The sequence below is a fragment of the Micropterus dolomieu genome, linkage group LG06 (genome assembly GCF_021292245.1).
Source record: "Micropterus dolomieu isolate WLL.071019.BEF.003 ecotype Adirondacks linkage group LG06, ASM2129224v1, whole genome shotgun sequence".
Taxonomy (NCBI): domain Eukaryota; kingdom Metazoa; phylum Chordata; class Actinopteri; order Centrarchiformes; family Centrarchidae; genus Micropterus; species Micropterus dolomieu.
This window is the reverse complement of record NC_060155.1, coordinates 20809498-20828985: the sequence shown is the minus strand read 5'-3', so window position 1 is coordinate 20828985 and position 19488 is coordinate 20809498. Positions and strand designations below refer to the sequence as shown.

Genomic DNA, 19488 nt, shown 5'->3' with positions numbered 1-19488 from the left:
CTGGTGCAAGAGGTCTGTGTCAGAACTACAAACAAAAATTCAGGCAGTGCAAATGAGAGGGCTTTGCAGCATAACCACAAAGCTGACCGTGAAAGACAAGTGTGACCAGTGAAAAGAGAAGCAGAAGCGGAACTGTGACTCTATACTCCTTTGAGCTCTTGAAAAAGTTCCGTGGTGTCATTACTGACTCATGCACATACTGCACTACTTTTTCTTTGATTACATCGGTGTTTGCATGTTTGTGATCAAAACATATAGGAGGTTCATTGTCTCCTGATACACCCATTTGTAAAGAAGTTGAAGAGTAGTACACATCTTTTGTGTACTTTCTGCGAGGTTTTACATCTTGGTTGACATTCATGCACAAATGGTGGTAGCTCTGCCATGACATAAAAGGAACAAAGTAAGTAAAAGACAAAACACATTTGCTTTTTCATTATGTAAAAGAGACAAACAATTCATCCTCTGGTGAGTAGTGAACATTTTATTTTTATATTTAATCATGTTGTATCTGCACTAGGCCAAACCATTGTTTTAGAGTGTATAAACCACCTGATAAGAAAAGATATCAAGAACGACAGAAAATCTTTTTAAAGTTTAACCAGATGTTAACAACTCAGGTTTGTCTTAGTACTAATAATTTTACTATGCCGTAGCTCAGCGAGTAAACACAGCCTGGTGGAACTCAAAGAAGGAATTTCATACTCTCATACTAACTTTGGAAAATATCCAGTTGATATGCAAAAATGTCTTAAAGTGACAAAACTAATTAATCATGAATAAACAGCAATACCTTATTTTTAAGTCCCATAATAGTCTAAAATGTCCTGGAAAGGATATGTAGCTGTATATTCTTAATTGGATCATGGTAATACATCCAAAAAGTTGCTGAGACATTTCACTTAAAACCACAAATGTCAACCGCTAGTGGAAAATCATCATCAGGATACATCATCTGGGAACCATAAATGTCTAGAAATCAATATATTAGTGTTTCAAACATTTCACAAAAACAAACAATAAAAAAAAACATTATTGTGAACCTCATGGAGGCGCTAGATAAAAAAAAAATAATTGGGATCACCAAAGTTATTAGGAGTCATTGTGAGTGCATTAATGGGAGTACAAAATGACATGTCAACCAATCTGGTAGTTGTTGATCAAAATAGTCAACCAAAGGACAATGTTATATAATTTCCTGGTTCTTTCTTAAAAACTAAAAACTAAATAACTAAACATCTCTCCGTTTTTCCTATAATTAGTACCAAGTTAGGTAATTCCTTCAGGAAACATACTAGGAAAGGATTGGGGCAATTACAGGATTCATAAAATAAAGCATTATAAAAAAGATTGGATACTAGGGCTGAATGATTTTGGAAAATAATCTAATAGCAATTTTTTTTTCAATATTGCGATTGCAATTTAAAATGCAATTCATTTTTAAGCTCTTTACCTTCTGTATTATTCAAAATGGACAAACAGTGAATCAGTGTATAGTATGCTATGATGAAATTAAGTGATGCATGAATTATTATTATGAGCAATGGTGGAGAAGAAGCATCACATTTTACTAACCCAAAGTTCAACCACCAATTAATGAGTCCTTATCTCAGTTCAAATCTCCTAGGACTCCATCTTTCTATATATAGCAAACCAAAAATACTTAGTTTGAGGTTCAATTCAAAAGTTGGCCAACGAAAATAAAATAAGTGATGCCTCTCCTGTTTAATGGACAAGCTTAGTAATTCTCCGACAATACCGGAGCAATTTTTCCTACATGACATACTGTATGAATACTGTTGTAGCTCAGTGCCCACATATTTGCATTGCAGCTTTTTGTGGGCAGCATTTTCAGGTAATCTGAGAGAAGAGAGCAGCACTGATGCGCCATTCAACAGTTTCTGAGTTTATAGCATCTCCATTCTTTGACAGCTACGGCACAGAGGTCCATTACAAACCAGGACATTCAAAGTAGAGAAAGTATTGAGCATGCTTTGAATCTCTTGAATTTCATCTTAACAGAGATATTCAAATCTCTATTTATTCCTGCGACCCAGCAATATAATTATTATAACCCTTGTGCACTGTATCTGTACCTCTAGCAACATAATGGACCACAGTAATTTTATTGCTTGTTACACTCACTGAAACACTCATAGTAAAACTGACTGACAGCACTTTTGACTTCTACTTTGTTTTTGTCTGGTAGCTTAGTGCTGAAAACTTTTAAAAGGGATTTCCTGTGTTTATCCCAAATACAGAGGCGGCTCCAAACCTTCAATATTAAAACATCCACTCTTGATGTAGCAGAAAGATAAAATATTCTACAAAATATTAGATAGATTTTATATTTATTTTTTAAAGCATTATCTAGATTAAGATAACAATTATGCACAGTATGAAAAACTACCCACCTAAAGTGCAAAACAACTTCAATACAACACAAATCACTACTGTTCACAACAAATGTTATTGGCTAATGGCTATGAGAACACTGTGAAAATGCTAAATTCAAAAATATTCATTCAGCAGTATATTAAAATCATGGACCCCTGCGACCATGTCAGTCAGTCCTTACCTGGTCAGACAGATTTGATGGCCTGGAGTTCCTAGAAACAGAAGACGTCGGTTGGCATTAATCAGCAGTTACCATTGGAGCCGTCAGGTAAACTTAGTTGGAAATCTTTTAGCTCCTTGTGTACACACAATTTAATTTGCCAACAGAGAGAAAGACTTACCAACTATATCACCGGAATCAGTCAAGCACGTGTGACACGCCCACCAAACGGGAGAAAGCAGACCCCGAAGCTGTTGAGAAACGTTGCAAAACGTTTTGAGATTGAACTCGCCCCTGCTCAGGGGGAGAGTGGGGGCTTAATTCTTCCCATTTTCATTTTTCATTGAGGGAGAGTCAGACATTGAGTTTTTGTGAGACAATGAGAAAAAATTAACACTCACAAAAAACATTGCCTTGTTTTGTGGAAAAGATTGACCCGACGTATATGTTATTAAAATAAAAAAAACAAGGCTGCCTTTCTTACATGCTATTGACATACAATCTAAATCTTAAAATGTCATTCAGAGAACAAGGATGAGGCACAGAGGGCTGGCCTTCCTCTCATCATTGGCCTACCTTTCTTCTCTCTCTGCCTGTAGAGCGCAGGCCACCCCCACGCCCGAAAGAGGAGGGAGAGAGAAAGAAGAACCAAGTCACACGCACATTTACAAGCAACGTAACAACACTAGAGACTCAGAGGAAAGGATCAGGAGAGGGGGGAAAAAAACCCCACAATCAGTCAGATATTCTCACTCAGACACACGTGAGGGTTTGATTGTTTAATGTGGGGTTGATGCCTGCTCCTGGCACGCGCTTGACCTCCTGCCACCTGAAGGAAAAGTTCACATCAAGCAGAGAGGAGGAAGGGCTGTCTTTTGCCGGTGAGTTGTTGGAGTTATCAGCCCGAGTGTGATTTTCCTTCCCTCCCATCTAGGTGTGTTTCAAATGTATTTATACGATCGGTGGCTTTGGAAATATGCTCGTGGCGTGTTTCACGTCCACAGCGCTTGCTTTAGCTGAGTTTGAGCGGTACGGATCAGCATGCGCTCTTGCTCGCTCCGTAGGCCAGTCTAGCCCAGAGTGACGGTAGAACAACCTGTTTTACAGGCCCAGATAGTTAATCCGTGTTTTTAAATCTATTCATCCATTCTAAGCAGCTACGTGTACACATCAGCAATTATTAGACCACAGAAACGCATAGGCCACACACAAAACATCTAACTGCGAGGAACATTTTGTAAAAATAGGACCAGCACACAATAAAAAGGGCTGATAAAAAGTCTTATTAATTAAGCCAAGACGCATTGTTGACTGAACTGATGACTCGTACAATTCAGTTTGCTATCTATTGTGTTTGTTTGTGATTTTTTTTACTGTGCAAATGAAACAGCACGTTCTCACGTAGTCCATAGCCCAAATGCATTGTGCATAGTCTATGGGGCGTTAGCAATTCCTCCATAAATTAAGTACTTTATATATAGCTTTGGCAATATTGTTGCTATACATTCATGCCAATAAAGCTAATTTGAATTTGAAGTGTAACAGTGGTCACTGAGTAGCCTAAATAATGGGTAATATTTAACTTTTTCTGTAGAATAATCTGATACATATGTGTATGTAGTGGAGACCTGGTATGGTTGTAACATGGGGAGAGTTGTAACACCACCATAAGATAGAAGTCATGTAATCATTTGGTATTTACCTACTTCCTCCCTGATCAGTTGTGGTGTTTGTCATGGCCGGAAACGAGTGCATTCAGAATTTATAGAGAGAAAAATTTTTGGACCTAGACTATATTTTGTTTAGTATCTATACAATTGTATGACTTAGATTGAAATTTAGTTTCTTAGGCAACGTGTGATGCATTTTTCCCCTGCTAATTTAATTGTAACACTTCTTTTAAAATTGTTACAACCATCCCCCATACATACAACTAAGGACTTTCTTGATTGTAATATTTTTACAGAGCGCCCTATGCAGTCTCTGAGCTCACTCAGCCTGCACTCCAGGGTTACCAGCATTCATTTTTCAGCACTGAGACCAGTACTCCCCATTCACATGTTATTGGGCCCTGAATCCTTTCCCTACTCAGTCTCCGTCGATGGAGATGGCATAAAAGAGTACGGGCAGCTTGTGAGAAGTGCCAATGCATGAGGAAAAATTCCCAGTACGCTAAAGAGTAAAATGTTACTGCATACCGATAAGTACCGGCCCGGCACTGACTGTGACTCTCATTAAGAATATGTACACACTGACACTCAGACACACACACAGATGTTTTGCTTTGTTAGACCAAAAGATGTAAAAAGATTTTCTTTAATTAGGTACATTGTAGAAATGTTTAAAGTGTACATATATTATACTGTCAAGTAAGTTTGTTCTAGTAGACAAATGTAGGCTACATACACACATGCAAGCGACTCGATCAGACATAGTCTGTTACGGAGAGAGAGAAACATTGTTCTTTTAGGTCACTATACCTGTTTTTGAAGTGCATCATATGGTCTGGCATCCATTTTTGCTTTTTTTTGTCTAATTGTTACAACTTACCCCAGCATGTGTTACAACTTACCATGGTATTGGGGTAGGTCATAACAAAGGAACACCATGTATTTGACATCAACTCATGTCTGTGAGATTCTTCTAGAGGATTTAATTAGTGCATTTTGTAGTGAACAAATTTGGGTGCTTTGTATAAAAGTTTGACTCTAGCTAAAAAAAGTTATAGTTCCTGAAACAAAAAGTGTTACAACCATACCCGGTCTCCCCTATATGTAATCATAAAGGCAGCAGGCAAAAAAAGAGAAATGTTATAGGCAGGGACAGCTGGGCGTACCTCGTCCTTAAAGGGCCAGTTCACCCAAATGTAGGCCTACTTTAAGTGGTATGCAGAAAGTTTTGGGATATCTGTCTCTAAGATTTCTGCCAACACCACGATACAGTGGAGGAGAGTTGAACCTGTGCTGCTTAAAGCTTTGAAAAATGACGTATAAAAAATCAGCAACATATGTTTACAGAAACAATGTCTGCTTTACTCGCTGTGGACTATTTTCATTGTCCATTGTGAAGAAGAAAAATTCCCCACGAAAACTGTTAGCAACGTGTTCTGTGGATTATCCGGAATAACAGGGACGTTGTTTCTAGAGACACATGTTGTTGTTGACTGCATTTTTAATGCAATATTTTAGTAGGCTGTGTAGTGTCATAAATTAACACTATATGCGGATGACGTAATTTTATAGCTTCCACTTTTAGAGACAATCAAAAATATAAAGGAATAGTGATCATTCAGGATAAACAATTAGTCTATATGTAGCCTATAGGTGAACAACAAACAGATTATTCTAAAAAGCTCAGATTTAAGTGGAACCAACTAAATAAAATAAAAAAATGAATTTACAATAAAATTAATTATAATCCATACTGATTTATGCCAAATCTATGAGGTTTATTATCAGAATCTAGAGAAAAAAATAAACAGGAACTGAAAACAATCTGACTCTATCTTTAGAGTAGAAACAATTGAAATGATGGTCCTCACAATTCCTCTTCCACAATTTCAATTCCTCCACAAAATTTTAAAAGATGGAACGGAAAGATAATTAATTTTATCTTGGATAATAAAATTAAAAGGGCCAAACTTTAAACATTAATAAAATCTAAAGAACATGGTGGATTAACACTCCCAGACTGACAGAATTATTTTCATGCCACACAACTAAGTATCATAATGAAATGGACTAAAGACAGAGCTGGCACCATTTTAAATAAAGCCATTAATCTTTAAAGATAAAGATACTGCACAATTTAAATGGCTGAACAGATACACTAATAACACTCTATATAACTGGAAATTTAACATTACATAAACAACAAATTAATTTATCTCAGAGAAATGGCATGCTAAATTTAAACCAAACAAAATGGATAATGTGTAAAAAGTTTGGTCATCAAAATCACAAATACTAAGAATGATGATAATTCCTTCAAAGCCATAATAAATAGATTTGGTTTAGCTTAGAAACTAAGCTTAACTTAGAAACTATATCAACAATTTCCAAAAGAAAGAAGGTAACAAAGAGCAGCACTTTTAACAAGCTTTATGATTTAAAAAATACTAACATGGACACCAGGAATACCCTTTCAAAAATATATAAAATACTTGTTTCTACCTGTTAAAACGTAGTTTTTCTTTTTCACCAAGTGCTTGCTCAAATTGCTTGAATTGGTGCTATATAAATGAACTTGAATTGAATAGAAGATAACAACATTAAAACACAACATACAATCAGGTAAAAGTGAAACTTAAAACTAGGTCGGCAGTTAAAAGAGGACGACAGAGAAACAAAGTATAAAACAATGCATAAAGTAACAAATTCTATGTATTAGAGGGAATACTCATGGAAAATATACACAAGATTCTTTATCAAGCCAAAAATACAATCAAAATTTACAATATTCAGTAAACCAGACAGTTAAATTGTTCACATGTGTTCTGCCCATTACTAAAAATGTCTGGGCAACTAATTATAACCTCTATCATAAAAATGTTCCAAATCAAACAGGCACTTGAACCAAAATGTATTATGTTCTGTATACCACCATCTGAAGTCACTCATTAGAAAAAGACTTATACCTGTACGGCATACTTAGAATTGCAGCCATGAAACAGACTGGTTAAAGGAACTGGTTAAAACATGCTCCACCTTCATTTAACGACTGGTCAAACAGCATTTTAGAAATGGACAGAAAAACATAGAAATAAATCAAGAATTGGAATTTTAAACTCTGAATTTTGTGAAATAAATTTGTTAAATATGTGGATCACAAACAATACTGAAGCATTCAGTCTTGAAGAGTTCATTTTTTTCACTTTTAAGCACATATACCATATTATGCTGTATTTGGTAAAGTGTACTATATAAGAAATAATTGGGTGTAACAGTAAGTGTTTCCATATAAGAGCATGAAGCTGAGGTGAACCAGAGGTGAAGCAGAGTTTGTCATTATCGGGCAGAGAGAAAAGAGAGCCATTTCGAGCCAGTGACCCCATTAGGCACAGGCCATCCAATGATGTTTAAAAAGCTCTCGGAGTGCGGCGGGAGTCCCAGGCCCCAGTCCCATCATGATCCCCCCCTTGGTTTCAGCCCAGGCCCAGCCGGAAGCAGGCTATTCTCGTCCCGTATTGTGCTGCCAAGGTATTCTGACACTGTCCATTGTGTCCGAATGCTTTCCATGACTCTCAGCGATTTCAGTTGGTCTGCACCTTAAACCCCTCCATTATGGTCTGGCTTGCATTGCCACATTTGCTGTGTTGGCTTTTGCATTCAGCGCCCCCCCCCCCCCCCCCCCCCCCCCCCCCCCCCCCAAACTGATTTTTAGCTAACGTTACTAATCTTACACAACGCTGAATACAAGTGGGTGTAGACAAATGCCAAGTTCAGATCAACAACAAAAAAGTCTCAGTTAAACATAGTTTCATTTGCACTTATCTTATTACAAAATACGGAGGCAACACTGCATGAGAAAATATATAAAATATTTGCTTGCAAAACATAACATGATGGCACACTGTGACACTTTACTTAGGAAGGATATTGGAAAACCAGATATTTAGAAACAGATGAATTTCTATATTTTCCTCTTTTTGAAAAGTAAAGGATGCTGAGGTTTATCTTGAGTATTCTTTCACCGAAGTAAATTTGCTCTCTCTTTTCAGTATTTTAAGACGACAGCTTCACTTCTGGGCAACTGTGAGGGTGTGAGTGATTCTGCTGCAATGGAGGGCCTAGACCCAGTGACTCCTACAGCTGCCTATGCCTCCTGTTGAATGTGGAAAGCCTAGGATGGAAGACCCACCAAGTGCTCCTCTGAAGCACTGGAACAAGACTCTCAACTATCTCGCCTCCTCCTTTGCACACACCAGCTGCTTCACCACCATCACCAATCAGACAGGGACCACCGCCACCGGGTAGTAAGATTCCAGGATGTTTGTGAATTTCCGCCGGATACGAAAATGCCAGTGTGTGCAGCTGATGACCACCTGCCTGGTGCTGTCGGTGGTGATGGTTTGCTGGGAGCAGCTGGACAACAGCGTTGTCAGCCACGTCAAATCCTACTCCTATCGCTACCTGGTCAACAGCTTCACTTTCATCAACAAGAGCCTCACCATCCCACGTGAACAGGCCAGGAGCTTCAGCAACTTCCGCTACCAGCTGGACCACCCAGAGAAATGCGCTGGCAAGGACATCTTCCTCCTCCTCTTTGTCAAAACATCCCCTAAGAACACTGAGAGGCGAAACGCCATCAGATCCACCTGGGGTAACGAAACCTACATCCAAAACACCCTGGGAGTGACAGTCAAGGTGGTGTTCGCCTTAGGAGCGCCTCAGATCAAGGAGGATGAGCCTTCATGGAGCAAGAGGAGTGGACTTGGTTTTCAGGAGCAGCTAATCCACGAGGACCATCTCCATGGTGATTTGATCCAACAAGACTTTTTAGACTCCTTTCACAACCTGACCCTGAAGCTGATCCTGCAGTTCCACTGGACGCACAGCCGCTGTGCTCATGCCCGCTTCTTCATGACCGCTGACGATGACATTTTTGTCCACATGCCCAACCTGGTGCGCTACCTGCAGGAGATGAGCAACAGAGGCGTCATGGACTTCTGGATTGGTCGAGTGAACAGAGGGGCGCCGCCAGTTCGCAGCAAAGACAGCAAGTACTATGTGCCCTTTGAGATGTACCAGTGGTTGTTGTACCCTGACTACACCGCTGGGGCTGGGTATGTCATCTCCAGGGATGTGGCGGACAAAATCTACCAAGCCACCCTGACCTTAAACGCCTCTATTTACATAGACGATGTGTTCATGGGCATCTGCGCCAACGCCATTGGTGTGTCACCGCAGGAGCACATCTATTTCTCAGGGGAGGGCAAAACGCCCTACCACTTGTGCATCTATGACCAGATGATGACCTCACATGGTCACGTGGAGGATATCTATGACCTATGGAAGGCAGCAACCCACCCGCAAGTGAAACAGAAAACCTCTGGACTGATGGGGAGGCTGTACTGCACAGCCGTGAAAATGTCTCTCCTTTGTAACCCTTTCTACAGCTACACCTACCCTTGCAAAGCAGCCTTTTTGTAGTATTGCTTCAGTGTGTTTGTCAATGTGTGACGGAGTGGGAGGGAGTGTGTCATAGGTCAGAATGAAAGGAGGATCATCGCTGTGAATATTACCTCAGTCCTTTCAGTCGGACAACCATGTCAAAACCCTGGAGAGACCAACATCACGTCAGTGATCTGTAGTCTTTGTGTTTTAATAACATAACACTAGCTTTGCATTGACAGCAGAATGTGTAAAGAAAAAGGGTCCTAAAAAGATCCTAGCTACCCACTGTGCTCACAAATGGGATGGTAATAGATGAACTAATTTTTTTTCCATCTCAGCCAGATGATTGAGTGTATTTTCTGCTTGCCTTGGATTTTTCTGCCAAAACTAATAATACTCAAAAACAAAAACATTTTCTTAACACAAGGCTGCCTCTCTCACTGGCATTTATCTATTTTATTACCTTAATAGAAAAAATTACTTCACTTTTTAAACTGGACCTATATGTGTGTGTGCTTCTAAAATGATGGTGCAAAGCATTTAGGCATTCTTGCTGTGTGAATCAATGCTAGAAACATATACACTAGGTCAGTGATGTGTTGGATCTAAAAAGGTCTCATCATGAAATGCAAAATTCCTCAGTGAAGTAGGGTAGACGTTTAACTGAGAAGACGTTACAGTGCTGAAAATAATGATGAGCAACAAGGTGTGAGTTCTAAATTGACAGTTTTGTCGTAATATTTTTTTTGTAATTAAATTTGCGAAAAATGTTTTTTAATGAAATAAAATCTCAAGTGAAAGTTACTAGTAGTAGTCATCGATAATATCAGTTTGTTGACCAGGAAACATGAGCTTAGGAAACATCTATTAATTAACTTAAAGATTTTCAAGTTAGGTGGTTTGGAGACTAATGCGCCGCTAGGTGAGATAGGGAGAGATTGTGTGTTTATTAGTCCTGTGTTGACTGGTAACATGCTCAATAGGGAAAGTTGTAACTGACTTCCAGACAGTGTCAGTTAACTTTTTACACTTTGACCACAATTTAGTTTAGACACAGATTATGCATGCAAAGCAAAAAACTGAAATCATGTGTGTAAGATGACAATTACTACACAAATCAGCCCAAAGCCTCAATCCTTCCATGTCTTTGCCCTTCCTCTACAGAGCAACCGTTTGCTAGGCAGCAGAGCAGGTGTAGGTGCTACACACGCCTCAACAATCTTGCATGAAAGCACACTATTCTTTAGTGAGAGAAGTGAGAGAATAGACTTTGCCTGTGTACAGGAACACTGCTCACTAGGATTTACATTTAGGCGTTTTCCATCTGACGTGATAAGTGAAGCCAAAAATACCCTCCCGGCATCGGCCAGAGTTCTCAAACAGTCCTTGGTATGTCTGCTCTGTGGAGGCATCTGGCATACTGCTAACAGTAATAACTGTCAGTGCTCAACAGACACGATACACATCATAAATTTCCACAGACAAACGGAACTGGTGGTCGACTTTCAGACGTGGAGGTGGGGGAATGCCACACAGACAGAATAAAGATTTTCAAACCCACACATCAATGAAGGTGTGTGATGGTGTAGTTCTGCTGCAGCAGCATCTGGGTTTCCTCTCTCTCTTCAAATCTCATCTCATCAAATATACATTTTTCTTTTAATCTCTTAATTAAGTAAACATGTCAGAGTTGACCTCTCCTTACTTCACCTTGACTTGCTGCAAATTGTCTATATGTTTATTTATGGCACTTCATCCTGAAATGTGATGTTGCCTGGATTAGCTGTCCTCCAAACAGCTGCTCCAAGGCAATGCATAAAGAAGAATAATTCACACACAGGATGTAGATGGGCCTAAAAACCAGTTGCCCACATTGGCTTAATAAACTCTTGTTTTTGAAATTGCCTGTGGATGTATAGTAAGATATCAGTAAGAGATGATAAATATACATATGTTAATTTAAATGAGAAAATATGATAATGTCATGTACAACACATGAGCTGTTTAGTCTAAGGAAACTGGTTTGGTAATTTTAGATTTACTCAAGTGATTATTACTGAGAATCAGGCCATGTGGAGTCAGTAGCTGACACTGCTGTCATCAGAACAATGACGCTAATCTTTAGTCACTTCCCAAGAGGTAGCAAAATAATTGTGCAGATAAAGTTGAGATCTAAAAATAACAAGACGTAACCGTGGCCTCATAACGAGAAACAAAAAGGATTACACGTGGGGAAATCTGTCCCCACAAGCTTGCTCAAGATGAACATACTTCCTAGGTTGTTGTATCCTTTACGGATGTTGCCACCAACAGGGTGTTTGCCAATTTAGGAAAGATGATTTTCAGGCAAGGCACAAAATTCAAGTGAAAATTGGTAAATTCCGGTGACTTACAGAAACAGTTTGACATTTTGGGAAATACGCTTTCATGCTAGTTATTAGATGAAAAGATCAATACCACTTTAATATCTGTAGGCTAAATATGAAGCTACAGCCAGCTAGCTTAGTTTAGCATAAAGACCGGAAACGGCGTGAAACCGCTAGCCTATCAGCACCTCTGAAGCTCACTACTTCACACATTATGTGGCTTGTAATGTTAACAAAACCCCCAAACCTGAACAGAGCCATGCTAGCTGTTTCCCCACCTCCAGTCTTTATGCAAAGTTAAGATAACTGCCTGCTGCTCTTTGCTACAGACATGAGTGGGTGGTCTCAATCTTCTTATCTAACTCTCAGCAAGAAAGGTACAGGGTAAAAGGTAGATTTTTTTTTTTTTTCTTTAGCATTTTACAACACAGGATTGTGTAACGACATTAAGTTGTAGTTCCCTTTATGCTACTCACAAAAACAAATGTTACATACAAAAATGAAATACAGTAGATGGGTGAATAAATAATAGCGTAAGTCACAGAAATAAAACATGTTACATTGTTACATGGTGGAGTACTGAGGATGAATTATGAAGTCTGACAGGAAGAAGCTGCTCTGAAGTCTGGTGGTACGACAGCGGATACTTCTGACCGTGTCAGGTTCTCTGTGATGCTGATTCCCAAGAACCTGAAACTGTTCACCTGCTCCACCTCAACTCCACTGACGTTGACAAGAGTGTTTGTCTTTGTTTCCTTGTTCCTAAAATCAACAAACGGCTCCATGGGTTTTGCGGACGTTGAGAAGTAGGTTGTTCTTTGTGCCCCACCCTGAAAGATTGTTGATTTCCTCACGATAGTCTCATTGTTTAAATCTGGCCGATGATGGTGATGTCGTTTGCAAACTTCACAAGTATGAATGAGGAACAATTCAGTCTTTTTCGCGCTTGAAGAATAGATATTCTTTACAACAATTGGATTTTTTCCCTTATACTTAGTATACTTTACTTTATAAAAGCTCCAAATATAGATTTTGCTCTTACGTTTATGAGATCTTTTGTTTAAATTTGAATTATTCTCCAGATTAAATTATGGCAGATAGAGGACATCATATAAAAGATAAAATATGGCAATCATTTGTTGGGAAAACATTTACTATTATTATCTGCATTACTGATAGAGACACAATTTTAAAAAACTACACAGGCCAAATTGAATGTTAGACATTGGTGCATTTGTTTGCCCAGTACAGAAATTTTGGAGAGAAGTGACAGGGAAGTGGTCATCTTTATTTGGAGTTATCAGCCCTTAAGCTAAGGTAGACTAAATTAAAGACCATAAATAGCAGCTTAATTTGTGTTTTAAGAGGAATAATTGGTAGAAATGGTTCTCTATGTATGTACAGTACTGAAAACAGTTTTCTGCAGATAAAAGTAAGAATGCTTTCAAAAAATAGATAAGTTATATGATCATATTTATTAACAAAATAAAAAGTCTAGAGGTCAAGAAATTATCAATTCAGAATTCATTAGTTTTTTAACAGTGTAAAATTATTATACACACACATACAACTTCTTAAAGATTTAATGAGTTTGTGCTGTAAATTTGCACAACAAACTCATAATTTTAACACATCCTATACTTCACAATCTAACGGCTTTACACGAAAGCAGCATACTGAAGAAACAAGTCCGAAATGACAAATGCGTTGCTGATGTGTGCTCATCCTTTTCAAACACTTTGCAATTTGCAGGTGTCCTATGTTCTTTTAGTCAAGACCTGGCAACTTGAAAAAACAAACCCATTGATTTCTGCTTATTCTCATCATTTCTACTTTGGTTGTCAAAGTATCATTTACTATCTTAAATGTGCTGTGTAAAAAGTGTCATAGGACTGTGTGTACTGATGCAACTACATTTAACTTACTGCACAATAAAACATAATCAAATTCATCTCGTTTTTTTTTTCCTGTGTCAGGAAATGCAACCTGAAGTAAGCTAAATGCAGATGAGGTCTGATGGAGTATGTTTTGCCAATGCTGACAATAATTCTGGATGGTACTGAAACCTGCAGGGTGGAGTAGAGAGGATTAGGTTGACAGTATCTTTACTTGATCATCTCTGGAAAGACACTGCTGAGGTGAGGTTCCAAGAATATTTTAGATAGAAAAGATTCCACAAATCCTAAAGTAAACATTTGTACAAGTCTATAGGAGCAGTTCTGTTTACTGCTTTAGAGTAGCGTTGCCTGTGGACCAAACTTGATAGCTTCAAAATGCAGCACCTCATCAGAGATTGGTAGATGCCCCCTTTTACTACACTGAAAGGCAACCGTTGCATAAACTCTACTCTACTAGACAGTGCTTGTTTATTATTTAAGGGAACATATAAATAAAAAGGAACTAAACAAACATTTTGGTATCGGAAGCTGTTGGTTTTCTATTTCCATGCTGCTAAAAGAGGAACAATTTTACACATTAAACTCTGTTCAAACATCTTAGGGAGTACTGACACACATATGTGAAAAAAGGCAGCTGCAAGTAATCTGATTAATTGCCTGAAGTGATGTCACTCGAGTCAATTGGGAGTGAGGACTACAAGTTTGAAAAAGAAATCTGGGAGAAAGAAGTGAGCTTACCAGACCTATGCAACCCACTCCTCCTTTCTGCTCATGGAGGCCTATATAAATTAAAATGATAATGTAACCTTGAAAATGAGAATGTAATTCCCCAATAACATTGTAATTTAAAACTTAAATTAGTAGCCCAGGCTTTTATTTGCTTATATCGCTGAAGTCCCCCTTTCTATATTTGGGACAGGCATCTATATGGGAGAGGCCTTTAATTTCTTTACTGTACCAATAAAGTACTTTGGTGGACATTGTTTCTGTAAAATTATTTAAATGATTATTCAATCATTTAAATAAAATCTCACCGATCTAACAATGTGTATCATGTTCTATTGACAAAAGTTTAAACTTTAGTGTGTAACATTTAGTATGTGCGGTCTAAGCAGAAGTAGCTCAAGCAGGTGACCCGGAGGGCTTTAAGAGGTTTTATACATCCAAAGAACATCTAAAAAATCCAGACCAGGTGTATAATCGGGACTAGACTTTAAGTTTTACGTTTTTTGCATTTTCTTTTCCACACACTCACATGGGTATTCTATGTAATGGAAATTAACCACCTATTAGGACAGATCGGGGCCCTGGGTCATTATCATGTATGAGAATAGACCAGCAGAAAAGTACCCAAAAGTGCTGTAGTGGAGCTGACAGTTAAAGTGGTGAAGTACATAATGTTCTTGATACATGAATGACATCAAATAGTATAAGAAACATACAATAATGCAAAAAGATATAAATTGCCATAACATCTATGACCATATTAAATGAAAATGGTAAAGGTGTTTGACACTTAATTTTCAAAGTTTGAACATTTGAATGTTTAAAATTCAAATTTGAAAATTATAATATAAACAATTGAACCTGATTTTTCATTTATGCAAGCAATATTTAAGGCAATGTAAAAATTTCCAACAAATTGCAAATGAAAATGGTACTTGACGTTTCATTAGCAAAGATGCGACAGTCTCTATGGTGGACAACATTCAAATGCCTTAAGCAAAATGGCACACCCAGCTTTTAGCATTTACATGTCACCACTCTCTTTGGGTGACTAAATGAAAATGGAACCTGTCACTCATCTCATCAATGCAGGTATCTATTAGGAAGTAATTTTCTCATTCAGTGACACGGTACATAAATATTTCCAGGTTGTACCGGGCCAACTTCAGTGCACATGGGGGAAGTTTGCCCTCAGACCCTTTGCCAGGAAGCTTTTATTATTATTATAAAAAATTATTATATAAAAATGCAAGTAAAAGTATGCTTAAAGAAACTCCCTTAAAACACTGAGTGGGCATCAAATGTTTTTGGACTGAATTAAAGGAACACACTTTGTCACAATATTTCAACATAGATTTTTAACCAGGCCCAATTGGCCGGGGTGTGCACCTACACTCTGGCTTGCCAGTAGATGGTGCTGTGGCAAATCTACGACAAGTGAGCCCACTGATCCTGGATGGAAAGTGTAGTGCTTGAAGCAGCCCCGGAGTGTGTAGGTGGCCTTTCTATGTCATTTACTTTAAGATTGCATCCATCTTTAACAAAGCTGGGCCCTGTTTCAGAAAGCAGGCATAACAAACTCTGAGCTTATCCCTGAGCTCTGAGTTGATTGAGCCTGAGATGGGAAACTCTGAATTTTCGGTTTCAGAACAGCTGAATTAGTTCAATCTACTGAGTATGTTGAGCCTGATAGAAGCGCGTGCGTGGGGACGAAAAAAAGCCATCAATGGAGCTCCGATACTACGATTCACCATGGCAACGGGTAAATAAAGGCAGAGCCTCTATTTTAACCGGGTGGAGCTAGAAATATAAATGCGTACCATCGCGGAATACGATTGGTTCTAAAATGCAGGAGTGGAGGAAGGATCAATACTTTAACATTAATAAGCTACTTTTACAGCGTTGCTCAATTTACCAGACTGCAATTTCCATAATGATAAAGTGCTACAGCCCATTACAATCGATTTTAAATAGGATGGCTATATTTATTAAGCCGTGACCCGACGGGACTAAATGCGAGTGGAAATCGGCTACATGATTATGAAAATAGCACAGACTCGACAGATCAACGACACAGTTTAGTCATGAACCTGTGATTGTAAAGTCACAATCACACCCAGTAGGTTAACCTATTACTGCTCCCCCCCCCCCCCAGTGGTGTGTCTAAGTTTTAACTTTAAAAGGTCTATTTTACATTTAAAAAAAAAACAAAAAAAAAAAACACACACATTCAGGCAATGAAACTCACTTTCAAACTACATTTAGACTTGTTTCAACTGCACCAGTTTCTCACTCAAAGCCTCAGGCTTAACACACTGAATTTTCACTAATCCTGCTTCCTGAAACGGGGCCCAGGATTCACTCATCTAGTGTTTACCTACTACTACTACGTAAACAGCTGATACTCCTTTAAAAAAAAACAAACAAAACAAAACACAGAAGTGACCACTAGTACTCCATAGGACAAGTTTTACAGTAATTTCAGTTTATTAAGACATTCATACAATTCTGGGGAATAAATCTGAAAAGTAGTTGGAGGGGGTAGCAATATATTCTGGTAAGGGTAAAACTACATGTCAGCAAAATACAGCCAGCCAGTGAGGAAATCTGATAGAGCAAGTGGGCTAAAAATAAAGTACATTTAAATTAACATTCACAAAAGAGCAAGTGAATCTACAGTATAACATGACAAGTGCCTCTATTAAGCAGCCCCACGATACATCGCATATATGTTAGCATAACATAATTTGCAGACTTTATACAGCACTTATACCTTTTAGTCCACAAGTAAGTTACTAAATGATGGAGAACATCAAATACACACATCTTAATTAAACATGGAAAGAAATACCTGATAAGGACCTTAATGTTTACAGACCCCATGGCTATGTAGCTCCAACCAACCAGCTGTCGAGGTTAGACTCTACAACTGTCCGAGAGGGACCACCATAGAAGTCACCTCGCTTTTAACACATACCAAAATTCTGACCCAAGTTTTAGCATTGAGAAGTTTTCCCCCTCGAATAATAAGCACAATGCAAGTGGACAATCGCTATCACTGCGTTTAAAAAAAATTCTCTCCCCTCAGGGCTCAAATCAGGTCAGCCACATTCATGGGCATCTCCTCCACGGTTGTATTGTAAAATGTCTCGATGTCCCGAAGAATCCTCTTGTCCTCCTCAGTGACAAAGTTGATAGCAACTCCTTTTCTGCCAAAACGGCCACCACGACCAATTCTGGAGATGATCGAGATGAGCTGTGTTAGACTCGCACATTGTGTGTATTGGGAGGGCACAATGTGATGCAACTTACCTGTGAATGTAGTTCTCCCGGTTTGTAGGAAGGTCATAGTTAATGACCAGGGAAACCTGCTGGACATCAATCCCACGAGCCTGAAGGAGGACAAGATAAATATTTGAACATAACTGAAATGCATAAGAAAGATGGCCAAAACATTGTTCACATGTTAATGTCGCTCGTGTATTAAGTAACAGATTCCTACAGTAGAAGAACCCATTGTGGAGACCGAGCCCTAATCTCCCCAAACGTTTTGACTGCGTGGTCATTTTAGGACTGTTGCAGGACTAGAAACATTTTGGGGTTTTATGTCACAACTGATTAGACATTTGATATACTTTTAATCTCTCCCCCCAATTCATACTAACCAGAAGATCAGTAGTGATCAACACTCTGCTTGAGCCAGACCTGAACTCCCTCATAATCACATCGCGCTCCTTCTGGTCCATATCGCCATGCTGTAAACGGAGAGCTATTTTAGTTGGAAAAATGTGCAGCATTAATACTGATAAGCCTTGACAAGCAAAACAGTGAGCTGATCCAACATAACAGTTAAGCCAAGTAGGCAGAGAACAGATCCTACCAAAGCAGAGACTGTGAAGTCTCTAGCATGCATCTTCTCAGTCAACCAGTCGACTTTTCTCCTCGTGTTGAGGAAGATGACTGCCTGGGTGATGGTCAGTGTTTCATACAGATCACACAGGGTGTCCAGCTTCCACTCCTGGAGACATGACAATGAAGGCGTTATGCCAAGTAATGAATCTAAAAAAAAAAATGACTATAAAAATGAGCAGCTATTGTAACACAGGATCTTGAGACAGGACACTGGACATTAAGAAAGAGGTCCCTCCGAGCCCCATTTCTGATACTGTGCCTTTAATCTCCTTCCCTGGTGTACCCATGCTTACATGGCCACATTAGCCAAACCAGAGGCTTGGCTCCTGCAGTTTTAGCAGGGTGCTTTGGTGGGAAGGGACGTTAGAGAAGTTGTCAGAGCAGTGAGAAGCAGCTTGCTGAAGTTTTACTGATTAGAGTGCCGTGTTACAGACAATTAAACCCACCTCTCGTTCCACATTTATGTAGAATTGCTTGATACCCTCAAGGGTAAGCTCTTCTTTCTTCACCAAGATGCGAATGGGTTCTCGCATGAACTTCTTGGTCACCTCCAACACATCGGATGGCATGGTGGCAGAGAGCAGCACAACCTGTAGAAGGCACAGATTACATGTTGCTATAAACATAGTAGACCAACATGTCAAAACTTCCAACAGTGTTTCAAAAGCAAAACATTTAAATGCAGATTTAGCTGTGGCACTGCACCTCGAGACGGAGGTCAACGAACATTAAGAAAGAGGTTCGACCACATCTCATTTGCAGCACAGTGCACCATAATCTCCTTCCACGCAATACTCTGCTAGCATTATTGCATGAAACAGATCAAATCTGGATCACACAATTATAGCAAACTTCTGTTTATGCAGAAGGGCACCGCATTTAGCCTGTCAGTGTTGTGCCTGTATCCAAGATAC

The 19488-nt window shown here is 38.9% G+C and overlaps 2 protein-coding genes and 2 non-coding genes across 6 annotated transcripts; 1 reads left to right on the top strand and 3 right to left on the bottom strand.

Moving 5' to 3' along the window:
* The first annotated feature begins 219 nt into the window (after nt 1–219).
* LOC123971969 (lactosylceramide 1,3-N-acetyl-beta-D-glucosaminyltransferase A-like) lies at nt 220–11387 on the top strand. Of its 3 annotated transcripts, XM_046051109.1 has the most exons (4): nt 220–403; nt 2530–2665; nt 3157–3438; nt 8277–11387. In XM_046051109.1, exon 4 carries the CDS (start codon nt 8545–8547, stop codon nt 9706–9708), a length of 1164 nt encoding a protein of 387 aa, XP_045907065.1. In that variant the 5' UTR covers nt 220–403; nt 2530–2665; nt 3157–3438; nt 8277–8544; the 3' UTR covers nt 9709–11387. The 3 variants fall into 3 exon arrangements, with proteins under 3 accessions (XP_045907065.1, XP_045907066.1, XP_045907067.1); XM_046051110.1 differs by lacking the exon at nt 2530–2665; XM_046051111.1 differs by lacking the exons at nt 2530–2665; nt 3157–3438.
* A 5739-nt stretch (nt 11388–17126) lies between these two features.
* Nucleotides 17127–19182, bottom strand: LOC123973050 (eukaryotic initiation factor 4A-II-like). Its single transcript, XM_046052896.1, has 5 exons — nt 19021–19182; nt 18543–18680; nt 18328–18417; nt 17975–18054; nt 17127–17898 (listed from the first exon to the last, which is right to left on the bottom strand). The coding sequence occupies exons 1-5, from the start codon at nt 19141–19143 to the stop codon at nt 17754–17756; spliced, it is 576 nt and encodes a 191-aa protein (XP_045908852.1). The 5' UTR covers nt 19144–19182; the 3' UTR covers nt 17127–17753.
* Nucleotides 18755–18934, bottom strand: LOC123973168. Its single transcript, XR_006825556.1, has one exon. It is a non-coding gene; the product is annotated as a small nucleolar RNA SNORA81 (small nucleolar RNA).
* An 81-nt stretch (nt 19183–19263) lies between the features above and the next one.
* On the bottom strand, nt 19264–19445 carry LOC123973170. Its single transcript, XR_006825558.1, has one exon. It is a non-coding gene; the product is annotated as a small nucleolar RNA SNORA81 (small nucleolar RNA).
* Between the last annotated feature and the right edge of the window lie 43 nt (nt 19446–19488).